Raw genomic sequence first — 16076 nt, forward strand, 5'->3', positions numbered from 1 at the left:
TTCCCATAGACAACACCAATGTCGATACCTTGTCAACTGAAGATGGATTCCTCCCTTAGTCGTGGTAAGAGAAGTTTCCTTTCAAATGCTGGAATCTAGACTCCTTGCTTCCCTGCACAAAAATGCTCTGATGGGTTGTCCGGGCATACCCTTCAAAGCTCAAGTCAGGCGAGAGAGAGAGAGAGAGAGAAAGAAAGAAAGAGCTCACAGTGTCCTCATCCTCTTGTTCTTCTTCAATCGTGTTTTTTATAATGCTCTAAGGTGGAGGAAGACTCAACGATGCTGAATTGGCTCATACAATGATGATTTTCGCAGTAGAGATAGGAGCAATCATCATATCTACAGGGCAATTGGGGGGTTGTGTCAGACGACGCTTCATGACAGAGCTTGCCATCCTTTCCACCTTGATGATGCCTTAAGGCCTTGTCTATTGATGCAGACATGAGGATGGAAAGAGTCTCATCACTCAGTTTGATGTCAATCAGTCATGGTCTCATATACCAAAGAAGACTTGAGGCTATCAGGAGAGTACAGGTCGTTTAGTGGCGTAAATGGTCCAGACAGGAGGTTCCCCGAATGTCTTGGAAGTCGTCCAGATAGTGATGAGAAATGTGACATATGGACTAGCCGAAACGATGTCATGTGGATAGACGCATGGAAGTATTTTGTAGGTGGACACGTGAGAGAAGACCTCTACATTAGGGTCGAACTTTCTTTGTGTTCTTCATGGCCATCTTCACAAGGCTTTGATTGACGACCCTCGGCAACCGTTCTTCTAGTAGTTCACACAAGTGATGCTTGCACCATTGGTCTTGCTTCTTCTCATTCTGCTTCTATCTTCCCCAAGTTCGTCAGTCAGCTACTGTTTCCACTTGGAGTGCTTATGAGCCAAAATCTGACCCACGGTTGAAAGGAAAATTAACAATTATTGAAGTGGACAAAGACTTTTGACCTCATTTGTGGAAGCTAGTCGTTTTTCCAAATATGAGGCCGGAGCTTGGAACTTGGGGCATTCATGTTCCATCATCATCATTAATATTATTGCAGGTAGCTTTCCTCTTTCCATGGGAATTTCTACCCTCCACATAAATCATGTATAAATATTATTATTTTTTTTAAATGATATAGACACTATGTTTAATGTAAGACTATATAAAATTTAAATATTATTTTTAACAATATGAAGTCAGGCTAGTCCTTGAGGTTGGATGCATCTCTGATCTCTTTGCAGCATCAAATAAAATACTTGACGGTGGAATGTTGTGTTGGACCCTTGTAGTTGTTGGTTGTGCAGGGCGGATCAACTTGATTAGCTTTTGTAGCAGATTGTAAGCGTGGCTCTCAAAATCTTAAGAGATGGAAATGAAATTTACTCTAATAATATATATAGACACATAAAGATAAAAATATACTATTATCCTTTTTTCATATAGTATTGTATCTTGTTTAGAATACATAATCACTCTAAGTAATTGTATTACCCAATAAATTATACTTAGTTTTAGTGACGGAACCAACAATTTGATCTAAGGGTGGCGACTTTTAATACATATATGGGTTTGGCCCAATAGTCAAGACTTTTTATTATTGTTAAGGGAGACATTATTAGTTTTGAGTTTAAATCATCCTATTGTAAGAATTGAATCTTTTATTTTCCAACATTTTCACATGGGGAGATGGCTCCCCTAGGCCCTACCTGGCTCGGGCCCGGTGCCTAATTTATTGATTGATGGTGTTTGAATCTATTTATTTTTTATTCTTAACATTTTCAAGGGTAGGTGCCCCTTAGGCCCAATCTAGCTCTTTATTGATTGATGGTGTTTGAATCTATTCATTCTAAAAAAAATTTATTTTTTACTTTAGTTAATATTTTATTTAAATTATTAAGTTAGTTTTAAATTGCATGCATTATTAATTTATTACGTCAAGTACAATAAAATAAGAAAATAATATACTCTATCCTACTAAATAAGTTCATTCAACAGTATTTCAAAAAGTAACTTTCAAATGATATAAGGAAGTTACAAAATTAAACCCAAAAAAAATTCTCTCTGGGTTAAGTTATATCTTATATTTAATTATTAATAAAAATAGAATAGAAAATTTGCACTTTTATTCGTACCCCATATTACCATATTGGATGATAAGTCGGTATAGGTAGATTAATAATATGATTGGTTTCAAAAAAACTATTAAGAAAAGAAAAATATATATTAAAAAAATAGGTTTTTAATATCTTATTTTAGTATGAAAAATAAAAAATAAGATATAATTAAAATTAATTAAAAACCTATATATATTTAAATTATTTGATATTTATGTATAAAAAAATATATTAACTTGAATGAGTTTAAGATAGTATATAAAATAATTTGTCAATTTAAATATTTTTTTTCTTTTACTTTTACATGATACTTAAAAAGGTATATAAATAAAGAAAAAATATACTAAATAAAATAAATAAATTTATATATAAAAATAATTTATTAATTTAAAATCTATTTTTATTTCTTTTAACTTTTCTTTCCTTTTCTTTTTTTTTCTTTCCCCTAAACCAAACATAAAATACAAACACAGGTTTAAAGTTTGTATCTTTGCGAAACTCATGTAATCCTGACCCATGTAACCTTCCCATACAATTAATTTCCTGCAAAGGAAGGCGGCAACATGTCATTGGGTGAGTGTCTTAGGAGACAAAATCTGACTGGCGGTTGAAGGGAGAATGCACAATTATTGGAGTGGACGGAGACTTTTAACCTTATCTTTAGAAGCTGGTTCGTTTTCAAAACACGAGGCTGCAGCTTGGAACCTGGGGCATTCATATTCCATCATCATCATCGTTACCATTTTTATTCCATCTAGCTTTCATCTTCCCATGGGAATTTCTACCATCCGCACAAGTCAAGAGCGACTTTGTCTTTTCCATAAATATTAGTACTATTTGTGTGTTCCTTCCCACAATTTGATTCAAGCTCAGCCCTGCGGCCTTTTCAACTGATCCAATTTCATAGATTACATGGATGCGCCAGTTCTTTTGCTTCTTCTCACTCTGCTTCTATCTTCTCCACTTCCATCGTCCACCCTCGACAGTTTGAGTCAAGGCTCATCCCTCTCAGTTGGAAAGCCTGAACAAGTTTTGATTTCACAAAGTGGAATCTTCTCAGCTGGCTTCTACCCCGTCGGTGATAATGCTTATTGTCTTGCCATATGGTTCACCAAACCATCCTACGACGGCAAACATACCGCTGTTTGGATGGCAAACCGAAACCAACCAGTTAATGGGAATTTCTCAAAGCTTTCGCTGCTAGAAAGTGGTGATCTTATCTTAACAGATGCTGGGCGGTTCATAGTTTGGACCATAAAGAGGGTTGGGATTTCTCCGGTGCAATTACACCTCTTCAACACTGGTAACCTTGTGCTGCGTACCTCGGATGGTGTTATTCAATGGCAAAGTTTCGATTCACCAACAGATACCCTTCTCCCTCACCAACCACTCACCAGAAATACGAGACTTGTCTCTTCAAGAACCAAAACCAACTTTTTCTCAGGGTTTTATAAGTTCTATTTTGACAACAATAATGTCCTCATTCTTGTCTTCGATGGGCCGGAAGCTTCAAGCATTTACTGGCCCCCATCGTGGCTTGTAAGCTGGCAGGCGGGAAGATCGGCATACAACAGTAGCAGAACTGCATTACTAGATTACTTTGGCTATTTTTCTTCATCCGACGATTTGAAGTTTCAGTCCTCGGATTTTGGTGAGAGAGTCCAAAGAAGATTGACCCTGGATATTGATGGCAACTTACGATTATACAGTTTTGAGGAAGGGAGAAATAAGTGGGTTGTTACTTGGCAAGCCATCACGCTACAATGCAACATTCATGGAATATGCGGACCCAACAGTATTTGTACCTATGTGCCTGGTTCTGGGAGTGGAAGGAGATGCTCTTGCATACCTGGATATGAGATGAAAAATCGCACTGACCGAACTTATGGATGCATTCCTAAATTCAATCTTTCTTGCGACTCACAGAAGGTTGGTTTCCTCCTACTCACACACTTTGAGTTCTACGGCTATGATTATGGCTATTACCCCAATTACACCTTACAGATGTGTGAAAAACTGTGCTTGGAAATATGTGGCTGCATGGGATTTCAATACAGCTATACTTCGGATGTTTATAAATGTTATCCTAAGCGGCTGTTGCTCAACGGATACCGCTCGCCTGGTTTTTTAGGACATATATATCTAAAATTGCCTAAAGCTAGTCTTCTTTCCTATGAAAAACCGGTTAAGGAATTCATGTTAGATTGCTCAGGCAACCGCTCAGAGCAGCTAGTAAGATCTTATGCAAAAGCCCACGAAAATGAAGTGTTAAAGTTCATCCTCTGGTTTGCGTGCGCAATTGGAGCAGTTGAGATGGTTTGCATCTGTATGGTGTGGTGTTTCTTGATGAAGGCCCAGCAAAACACCAGTACAGATCCGCCAGGCTACATTTTAGCTGCCACGGGATTCAGAAAATTCACCTATACTGAGCTGAAGAAAGCAACACGGGGTTTCAGTGAGGAGATTGGCAGAGGAGGAGGTGGGGTTGTATATAAAGGTGTCTTATCAGACCACCGAGTGGCAGCCATCAAGCAGCTCAGTGGAGCTAACCAAGGAGAATCTGAATTCTTGGCAGAAGTAAGTACCATTGGGAGGCTTAACCACATGAACTTGATAGAGATGTGGGGTTATTGCTTTGAGGGGAAGCACAGGCTCTTGGTTTATGAATACATGGAGCATGGATCACTAGCACAAAACCTCACTTCCAATACACTTGATTGGCAGAAGAGGTTCGATATTGCGGTGGGCACAGCAAAAGGCCTGGCTTATTTACACGAAGAGTGCTTGGAGTGGGTTCTACACTGCGATGTGAAGCCTCAAAACATACTCCTAGACGTTAATTATCAGCCAAAGGTGTCAGACTTCGGCCTGTCAAAGTTACAGAACAGAGGAGAAATCAACAATTCGAGATTGTCGAGGATCAGAGGAACAAGAGGTTACATGGCTCCAGAATGGGTTTTGAACCTCCCCATCACCTCCAAAGTAGACGTTTATAGCTATGGTATTGTGGTTCTGGAGATGGTTACCGGCCAAAGGAGTGCTTCAATGGCCATCCACGGTACAGATGGCATAGGGGAACGTCAGAGTTTGGTGGCATGGGTGAAAGGGAAGATGAATGGAGCAACTGCAGTTGCTTCGTGGATGAAAGAAATCCTAGACCCGTCGATGGAAGGCGAATATGACATGGGTGAGATGGAAATTCTAGTAGCAGTGGCTTTGCAATGTGTGGAATTGGACAAGGATGAAAGACCCACCATGAGTCACGTGGTCGAGACGCTTCTCCGCCCTGAACGTGGAAACAATCATCACTACTAATAAATTAATGCCTCGTATGGGGCCCAAGTGACGTGGCTTTCTGTACCTGTTCCGCCCATTTACAATGTTTTCAGAACCGGACCGATGATCGAACCGAAAAAGTTACCGGTTCACGGTTCACTGGTCGGACCGGCGGTCGAACCGTTATTGAACCGCTGTCGAACCGGTGACGTCATAAATATATAATTTATATATTATTAAAATTAAAAATAATTATAAAAATTTTAAAATATATATGAATAAATTAAAAATCAATAATATTATCAAATTAAATCATATTAATATTTTTAATTTTATTAAATGGAATATGTAAAATATTTAAATGTGAATATATTAAAAATGAAAATTTAAACTAATTTTATCATTTTTAAAAATATTATTTTATTTTTATTTAATATTATAAAAAAAATTAAAATCCAATATATATTATTTTGTTTGCATATAATACAACAAAAGTTGTGTAGCTGAGTGGTGTCTTGGGATGCCTATAGACCTTGGGGTCAAAGGTTCAAATCCTCTGGGTGGGGGGCTTGCTTTTTTTTTTTTCATTGAATTAGGTTGGTTAGCAATCCCACATCGGATTCCAAGTGAAATGAGGAGGCAAAGGATGCCTATAAAAGCTATCCACATTGAGGGGGGCAATGCATTACCTCATCTGTTGGGCTCAAGACGAAGCCCATAATATGATAGATTGGGGTGTGGGCTTTGTCATTATGAGACAAGGCCCAGCATGGGCTTTTGCCCAAGCCTTCATATAAGAAATTCTTTAAAATGGTGATTAAGTGGAACTGTTGATTAGAACCGTCCGGTTCCACCGGGTCACCGGTCCGACCGCCGGTTTAGGCGGTTCGTGACCGGTTTGATCGTTAAACGGTTCAATAGGGCAGATCGGACCGGAATTGTGACCGGTCGACGGTTGAACCGGTCCGACCGGCCGGTCCGGTCCGGTTTTTAAAACATTGCCCATTTATGATATTTGTAAAAGAACAGAGTAATTTTAGGTAGAATAATTGAGAAGCCAAATCTTTTGATACAACATACAATATAATTATATTGAAGTGTCTTTTTAAAAGATACAACTTGGTTATAAATTTTAATATCAACCTTCTCAAATGTTAAGTAAAAAATTATTTAATTTTTTTTAAAAAAGAATCTTTAATATTATGTCACTGTATTAAAGTATTTTTTTAAGAGGTAACTTGATTACCAAAATTTTATATTATTTTTTAATTCAAGTTTATAATTATAATTTATAAATAGCTTTTTAATTATTATAAAATACCGAACTTCTTATTAAATCAATTAGAATGGATGATCATCTATTCCCTTATATCTCTTCAATATTGTTGCTACCCTCCTCCCAACTTTATATAAAATAAAGATTTTACTAATAAATATTACATAGAATTTTATTCCCAATATCTCTCCCTCGTACTCTTATCTTACCCTCACATAATTTGTAACACTTCGAAGTTTCGCTCTTCATCATGGAACAAATTCTTTTCTATGTAGTATACATATATGAAAGGTATACTACATATATGATGAATGTGACATTCATTTATTTTAATTACCTTTTCGGTGATATCAATGCTTAGGAAATTTTGATGAATGTGAAAGGGGAATGGAAAATTGTGGGTCACCATATAACATATAAGGACAAAATGTCATTTTATTGGTCTTGCTGTCTTGCATAGATGGAGGTGGAAATGGGGCAACACATCAAATCAGACATGGTGGATGACATGTAAAATAATGATTGAAAGTGAAATGAAGGAGCCACCCAGCAAAGGTCTATTTTCAAAGTATTTCATTAGATTTTTTTATTTTTATTTTTTCAACTCAAGACCTCTTTCTGTAAATTTATTATTAAAAATATATGAATCCCTAACTTTTTATGAGTGTCTTTTCGTAAACATGTTGACCAAACCAGTTGAGGTTATGTTTGGCTCTTGGGGAAAGAAACAAAAATACTAAAAATATAATTTTTTTTTCTCTTATTTATATATTTTTAAATTATTTAATCTAAAACAATGAAAGGTACAAATTTTTTTATAATTCCAATTTATTAATTTTAAATTCTTATTTTATTTTTATTTATTTGACATACCTTCAATAATTAGTATAAAATTAATATAATGTTTCATATATAATCAATTTACATATATTATATATTAGGTATAAACACTAACATAATGAATGAGACGGTGTATGTACATAAAGAACGTATGCTAGTGCATTGGTATAAAATTTAATAAAGTGTTTTATACATATTTTGTATAACTAGTATACACCCCCTTATACATTGTTTCTAAAGGAAAAGAAAATAAATTAGATATATGTGCAAGTGTGATATCAATGTATTCGTTTGATTTGAATCAAACAAGAAAATTGAAAGAAAATATTTAAAATATATTTACAATAGGGGCCTAGAAGTGTATGTCGACGATGCATCTCTTTTATCAATCAAGCATTTTTCTGTTTAACAAAAAAGGTAGAAAAATGTTTTTGTAATGATTTGATATAAAATTCAAATAAGAAAAAAAAAATAATGTTAACAAATAATTTTAATTACTGAAATATAATATTTGTAAACATTCCTTCTTGATAGTTGATTGGATTTTACAATACACTAATGAAACATATATATATTATGTGAAGCCTTGGACTCATTTCACATTTACTTTCTTCAAATTTTAATACTACAAACTAAACATTTGTACAAATGGTACAAGTTAGTATCTTTTTATGTAGTTAATTATTGTGAAGACATTTTATCTTTTTCATTTACCCAAGAATAATCATACTAATATAAACAAATAATTTTGATCATGAACAAATAAATACATTTTTATAAAATTTAGATTTAATTTTATAGTATATGACATAGATCCTTTTTCTTCTTCTTCTTTGCTCTATCTTATGTGGTTAGATTTGGAGTATGGACCGTTTGTATTATTCAATTGTGAAAGACCAATTTCATTGGGTTGAAAGACCAATGGGCCATGGGGAGCAATGCTTGCTTCACTTAATTTTTTAAAACTCGTTTTTAGTAGTACAAATTTTTTTTTTATTATGTAAAGTATTGATGTTATTATCTTTTTATATTAATTTTATTTTCCTGCCCTTTTTTTATATTAATTTTATAAAAACATATATGAGGATATTATTTCACTAAAAAAAATATCATATGCACACCGCTTAACATGCAACTTTTTCATACATAATTAAAGATGGACTTTTCTTTTCTGTTTTTTTAATCACTTTTTCTCTTTCTTTTTCTTTTCTTTGTATTTTTTTCATAGACAAACACGGCTTAGAATTTACTCCCAAACAAAGTGTTATATTACTTTTATATGGGCATCAAATTTAAGGACTTGGCATGCCGTCATGTACATAAGACACAAGTGGATAGTCTCTGAGGTCTCATATTGAAAATTTAATTCATTTAAGTGTACCATTTTTTTTTTGTGATCATGGATCTCAATATTAGCAGGGAAAGAGGCGAATTGACGTAATAGAAGGCCTAACGGCTCATGTTTTGTATTTATTTAAATTAGTATTTATTAATTATTTATTGATGTGATAAAAAATTTGTAATTCAAAATTTGATTTTTTTCAAGTGAAGTACCCGATAAACAGAAATGGAACGTAAAGGGAGGAAAAAAAAAGGGTGAAACGAAGACATAACCCAAAACACTAATGGCCTATCCCCTAAAAATTCTAGCTTTAGAATTATTGTCCTAAAAGAAAAAGACGAGCAAGTGTTTTCTCACGTCATGGAGTTATTATATAATGTTAAAAAACTAAAGTATTGTTTTCTTTCTTAATTTTTTATTCCGGTTTTTTTTTAAAACCTTTTGTTAACTTATTATTTATTTCTCAACATTTTTTATTAAATAAAAAAATATATGATTTCTTCTAAATATTAAAAATAATTTATTATTATTTTTACTTATTTAATAGAAATAAAATATATAAAAAATAAATAATTTAATATTTAATATTATTAATCATTATTTAAATTTTAATTTTATTTAAAATTAAATAAAAAAACAAACATTAAATGTCTTCATTTCAACGTTCACCGTTATCTACTCTATTCTTTTATAAAATCTTTTTATTTTAGGAAATTTTAGTTTCCAAATAAAGTAGACATGAGAAAAATAACAATTGCGTTAAATTTAATTGAAATAAGTAAATAATAAAAAACACTTGAATGGATTAAGGACCAATTTTTTTTATGCCAAGGGAAGATGGTGTGATATATGGACTTGAGTAAGAATTTCATAATTTCTCAAAAGAAAGATAAAGAGGAAAAAACAACATTTATTAAAAAATAGATACATTAGGATATCATATTCAAATTTAGTATTTTTCATACTGCACCGTTTCGTTTTTCACTTCATCTAATTTTACCTTCAATTCATTTTTTCCTTATTTTATTTCTTGAAACATGTACGGACTAAAACCCCTGTACCAATGTTTCAGGACAGAGTGAGGTAGCCTTCCAGCTCCGGCCTCTCCTCCGGGCGCACAAGCTTCTCAACTATCTGGCTCATCGTGGGTCTTGAGTCCCTGTCTTCCTCCACACATTCCAAGGCAACACGAATCAGAATTTCCATCTGGCGTATGTCGCATCCGCCTTGCATCACAGGGTCCAGGATGTCTTCAATCCACGACCCCCTGGCACCAATCCCATTCATTCGATCCCTTACCCATTTAATCAACCCACGCTGCTCTGTCTCTCCTTGGGCATCAGTATCGGGGATAGCAGTTGGGCTCTTCCCCGTCACCATCTCCAAAACCACGATTCCATAGCTATAAACGTCTACCTTGGAGGATATGGGAAGGTTGAATACCCATTCAGGAGCCATGTATCCTCTGGTTCCTCTGACCCTCGAGAAACTTGAATTGTCAAGCCCTCCTCTGTTACGCAGTTTCGACATCCCAAAATCGGCCACTTTTGGCTGGTAATTAGAGTCCAAGAGTATGTTCTGAGGCTTGACGTCACAGTGCAGAACCCACTCCAAGCATTCTTCGTGTAAATAAGCTAGGCCTCTGGCCGTGCCAAGCGCTATTTGGAACCTCTTCTCCCAATCAAGAGTATTGGAAGATAGCTTTTGTGCCAAGGATCCATGTTCCATGTACTCATACACTAAAAGCCGGTGCTTCCCCTCTATGCAATATCCCCACGTCTCTATTAAGTTCATGTGATTAAGCCTTCCAATGGTGCTCACTTCTGCTAGAAATTCTGCTTCTCCTTGATTGGCTTCTTTGAGGCGCTTGATTGCTGCCACTCGACGATCAAGCAATACACCTTTATATACCACTCCTCCACCTCCTCTTCCAATCTCTTGGGTGAAACCTTGCGTGGCCTTCTTCAACTCTGCATAGCTGAATCTTTTAAACCCGTTTGCAACGAGGATGTAGCCTTGCATGGTCGAGACTGGATCATGGTGTACCCTAAATAAGAAAAGCCATACCAGCAAGACAGTTGCCCCCTCTAGAACTCCCAGTACGTAGGCAAACCACAGCAAAAACTTCAATGACCCATTTTCATGGCCCTTGCGATATGTTCTGTCTAGCTGTATATAACGAGTGTTTGCCTGAACAATTCATGGTGAATTCTTCAAGAGGATCATATCTGGGAAAGAGACTAGCCTTAGGCAGTTTTAGATACATGGTTCCAGGATAATTTGGCGAACTGAATCCATTAAGCAAGAGGGTCTTTGGGTAACAATCGTAAAGGCCGTCGCTAAAATTTAGCAGGAAGGCCTTGCATTTGCACGACTGTAAGCATAGATTTTCACAGCTTTCATAGGTGTAATTGGGGTAGTGACCATAGTCATAGCCGTAGAGTTGAACATGAGGGAGTGGGAAGAAGCCCACCTCAGTTTGGTTACAAGCGATATCAGTTTCTGGTGCGCACCCATAAGACCAGTCAGTTGAATTTACAATCTTGAATCCAGGCATGCAAGAGCATCCTCTGCCATAAGCATGGGTGTAACTGCAGAGACTGTTGGGTCCGCAGATGCCATGAATCTGGCATGGTTGGGAGATAGCCTGCCATGAAACCGACCAGGTTCCTCTCGTTTCTTCTAGACTATACATTCTAAGATTGCCATCGAAATCGAGGGCCAATCTTCTCTGAGGCCCCGCACCAAAATCCGCTGACCGAAATGCCAAATCATCTGATGCTCTATAATAACCCAAAGAATCGAATACTGCGATTCGACTGTTGTTGTATGTGCTCCTTCCAGCATCCCAGGTCACCAGGCTTGGGTCTGGCCAGTAGATGCTGGAAACCTCAGTACCATTGAAGAGAAGGCGGATGACGTTATCACTGTCAAAAAATAGCTTATAAAAACCAGAAGAATAGTTGCTTTGGCTTCTTGAGGAGATAAGGCTGGTATCTTTGGTCAGTATCTGGTGAGGAAGAAGAGTATCTGTGGGTGAGTCAAAGCTCTGCCAAATCACCGTCTTCTCCCAAGCATATAGAACAAGATTGCCGGTGTTAAGGAGCTGTAATCTCGCAGATGAGGTTGAAACGGTGTTGATCATCCAAACCATGATTTTACCAGCATCAGTTAAGATGAGATTGCCATTCCTCAACAAAGAAAGCTTGGAGCCTCTACCGTTGACCGGTTGGTCACGGTTCGCCATCCAAACTGTCGTTGCACCCGATGATTTTGTGAACCATATGGCGAAGCAGAAAGTGTTGTTGCCGACCTGATAAAACCCAGCAGAGAATATACCATTTGCTGAAATGAGAACATCATTTGATTTCTCCACGGAAAGAGACGAGCCTTCGCTCAGAGTATCATACGTTTCAGATGAAGATGGATAGCAAGTTAATAGCAAAGCCAAAACAAAGAAACCAACTGTCCTATCCATGAGTTTTGGGATATGGTTTATGTGCTCTGTTTCCTGATCAGATATTGGAAATGGAGAATGCAAGTGTATGGTGCTACCAGAGTTTAGAAAATAAATTGACTCCTTGACTGGGGTGAAGGGGGAAATTCACATTGCCCCTCTGGCCAAGTTTTGCTTGCGCCATCGTGTAGGGTTTCTAAAAGCATGTCATGTCAACGTCAAAATAATGGGATGAAGACCCGCTATTTTTAATGAGATCTATTTTGATTGGATGACTTGGGCCATTCAAATTTTGCAGTTTCCACTTGGAACAACAAAATTATTATGAGATACATCATTTTGAAGAAAGATTCTAGAAATAAGATGTTTAATTCATCTCTTTTCCATGTAGCTGAACTCGTCAACTGTGAGTCTGAACTATACAGAAGCTTATTGTTCCAAGTTGCCTGTTCAAAGGTTAACCTGTGAACAGTTTGGATCCAAATACAATGAATGTGATGAAATTTACTGAAACCGGGACTCTCTGACTGGTCTGTGGCCTTTATGAGTTTTATTTTAGAGGTGACGTCTGATGTTGATTGGCCCAAGCAGGGAAAGATCAAATGGGAAACGACGGTCACAACTTGTGGGGTGACTTTCCATTCACCAAGGAACACTTCAAAGGAATTATCCCTAATTTTTAAACGCTTAATTATTGCGATTCGAGGGGTAAAACATTTTCTTTTATTGAATCAAGATTGAATTTAAAATAATAGTGTTGGTATTACTCCCTCTCTTTTATCCTTTTCTTATTCTATCTAATAGTAGTTTTCTCGCCGCCTTCGTGGGCCAAGATGAAGTAATGCTAAGAATTTTATTCATCTGCTTTCTTTCAAGACTCACTTATTGAATATAATATCTCAATAAATATGGAACCTGATTTTGATTATATTGGTACAATTATTGATACAACTGTTGACTCCGCTCAAGTCATTTTGGCGTGGACTTTTAGGGTATGGTTGAGTGGAGCTTGTATCACTACTAATTATTAATATGGTTAAAGGATGTCTTTGTCATTTTAGTGCACATATAATTATTATTACAATTGAGGGTCCTCCAATATCCCATTTTTCCAATTTTGACTTTTCAAGGTATTATAGGAAAAAATTTAGTATACAAGGATAGGAAAATATGCTAAATAAAATAATTTCCTCATATTTAGTTTTATTAAAAATTGTAAAAAATAATATAATATAATATAATTAAAAAGTTATGTATTTTTAAATTAGGTAATTTTTTTTATAAAACAATTAAAATAAGTTAAATGAGTTTGAAATTTGATATAAAAATAATTTATTGATTTAAAATCTATTTTTATTTCCTTTAACTTTTTTTCATATAATTTTTTTTTTTGTATTTTTTAAATACTTCAAATAGCACCCCATTCCCTATTTTCAAGTTTGTATCTTTGTGAAACTCATGTAATCGTGACCCATGAGAACCTTCAAGTCATTTTGATTATATTGGTACAATTATTGGTACAACTGTTGGCTCCGCTCAAGTCATTTTGGCGTGGACTTTTTAGGGTATGGTTGAGTGGAGCTGGTATAACTACTAATTACTAATATGGTTAAAGGGTGTCTTTGTCATTTTAGTGCACATATAATTATTATTACAATTTAGGGTCCTCCAATATCCCATTTTTCCAATTTTGACTTTTCAAGGTATTATCGGAAAAAATTTAGTATACGAAAAGATATGATAAATAAAATAATTTTTTTATATTTAATTTTATTAAAAATTGTAAAAAAAATATAATTAAAAAGTTATGTATTTTCAAATTATGTATTTTTTTTTTATAAAATAATTAAAATAAGTTAAATGAGTTTGAAACTTCATATAAAATAATTTATTAATTTAAAATCTATTTTTATTTTTTTAACTTTTTTTTTCCTTATATTTTCTTTCATACTTTTCAAATACTTCAAATAGCACTTCATTCCCTATTTTCAAGGTTGTATCATTGTGAAACTCATGTAATCGTGACCCATGAGAACCTTCAACTCATTTTGATTATATTGGTACAACTGTTGGCTCCGCTCAAGTCATTTTGGCGTGGACTTTTAGGGTATGGTTGAGTGGAGCTGGTATAACTACTGATTATTAATATGGTTAAAGGGTGTCTTTGTCATTTTAGTGCACATATAATTATTATTACAATTTAGGGTCCTCCAATATCCCATTTTTCCAATTTTGACTTTTTAAGGTATGATCGGAAAAAATTTAGTATACGGAAAATATGATAAATAAAATAATTTTCTTATATTTAGTTTTATTAAAAATTATAAAAAAAAAATTAAAAGGTTATGTATTTTCAAATTAGGTAATTTTTTTTATAAAACAATTAAAATAAATTATATGAGTTTGAAACTTCATATAATATAAAAATAATTTATTGATTTAAAATCTATTTTTATTTTCTTTAACTTTTTTTTCTTATATTTTCTTTTGTATTTTCCAAATACTTCAAATAGCACTATATTCCCCATTTTCAAGTTTGTATCTTTGTGAAACTCATTTAATCGTGACCCATGAGAACCTTCCCATAACTACAAAGGAAGGTGGCAACATATCATTGGGAGAGTGTCTTAAGAGCCAAAATTTGACTAGCGGTTGAAAGGAAAATGCACAATTATTGAAGTGGACAAAGACTTTTAACCTCATTTGTGGAAGCTAGGTTGTTTTTCCAAGGGAAACTTGTATTTCCAGCTAGATATTTGAAAGTAATATTATATTCAAACCCTAATTAGCTGGAATATGAATTTGACTGTTAAAGGAAAAAATATTATTGTTTTTGTGCATTCTAAGTCGGCTCTATCTTTTATGCCCAAATTGCCCATTCGTTTCTCTAGCTCAACATCATCCTAACCTCTATGTCAACAGGACCTTTAAAATTAAGAAAAAACACTAAATTTTGAATTTTTAACTTCTAAAAAAAAAACATTCGACTCGACCACTTAATTTGAATATTTTCTTTTCTCATTTAGAAGTTTTCTCTCATCTTTCTTCACTCATGATAACCCAAAATTTCTCCTATTTCAATTTAGAAACCCAAATCTGAAACTCCAAAGCAGTGTCAAAATGCGTCTTTCGATGTGCCTCTGGTTGAGATGCCTTAGCTAGGCACTTGCCCTGAGCCCTAACTGCAGTTAACTCTCGTTTAAGAGCCATGAGAGTCCAAGAGAATCCGATAAAAATGAAATGGAGCTCGGGTGGAGAGAGTAGATGCCCAAAAACTGAAACCCTAACCTCCAAATGCGTCTTAGACTCGCAAATTTGTATCAATGATAGTTCTATAAGACAAAAATAGCACCAAACATCTCTTTTAGACCACTGAATCGACGAAGCCCTTGAAGAACCAAAGGAAACGGTGCAAAAAATGAAGCGCGAGAAACTCTTAAAGTATTGGGTCTCGACAAAAAGAATATTAAGAAAAATAGGATTTTAATATCTTATTTTAGTATAAAAATAAAAAATAAGATATAATTAAAATTAATTAAAAACTTGTATATTTTTAAATTATTTGATATTTATATAAAAAATAATATATTAACTTAAATGAGTTTAAGATAGCATATAAAATAATTTATCAGCTTTAAATTTTTTTTTACTTTTACATGATACTTAAAAAGGTATATAAATAGAGAAACAATATACTAAATAAAATAATTTTATCTATATATAAAAATAATTTATTAATTTAAAATTTATTTTTATTTCCTTTTAACCTTTCTTTCCTTTT

At 34.4% G+C, this 16076-nt stretch overlaps 1 protein-coding gene and 1 pseudogene across 1 annotated transcript; one reads left to right on the forward strand and one right to left on the reverse strand.

Annotated features, from left to right (window-relative positions):
• Positions 1-2674: 2674 nt before the first annotated feature.
• Positions 2675-5460, forward strand: LOC117906135 (putative receptor protein kinase ZmPK1). Its single transcript, XM_034819092.1, has one exon. It carries the CDS (start codon positions 3017-3019, stop codon positions 5417-5419), a length of 2403 nt encoding a protein of 800 aa, XP_034674983.1. The 5' UTR covers positions 2675-3016; the 3' UTR covers positions 5420-5460.
• A 4320-nt stretch (positions 5461-9780) lies between these two features.
• Positions 9781-12412, reverse strand: LOC117906082 (annotated as a pseudogene).
• Between the last annotated feature and the right edge of the window lie 3664 nt (positions 12413-16076).

Source organism: Vitis riparia, chromosome 18 (assembly GCF_004353265.1).
Source record: "Vitis riparia cultivar Riparia Gloire de Montpellier isolate 1030 chromosome 18, EGFV_Vit.rip_1.0, whole genome shotgun sequence".
NCBI lineage: Eukaryota > Viridiplantae > Streptophyta > Magnoliopsida > Vitales > Vitaceae > Vitis > Vitis riparia.

Excerpts from the sequence above, each read along its gene's own strand:
- LOC117906135 (XM_034819092.1), top strand. The coding sequence starts at position 3,017 with ATGGATGCGCCAGTTCTTTTGCTTCTTCTCACTCTGCTTCTATCTTCT.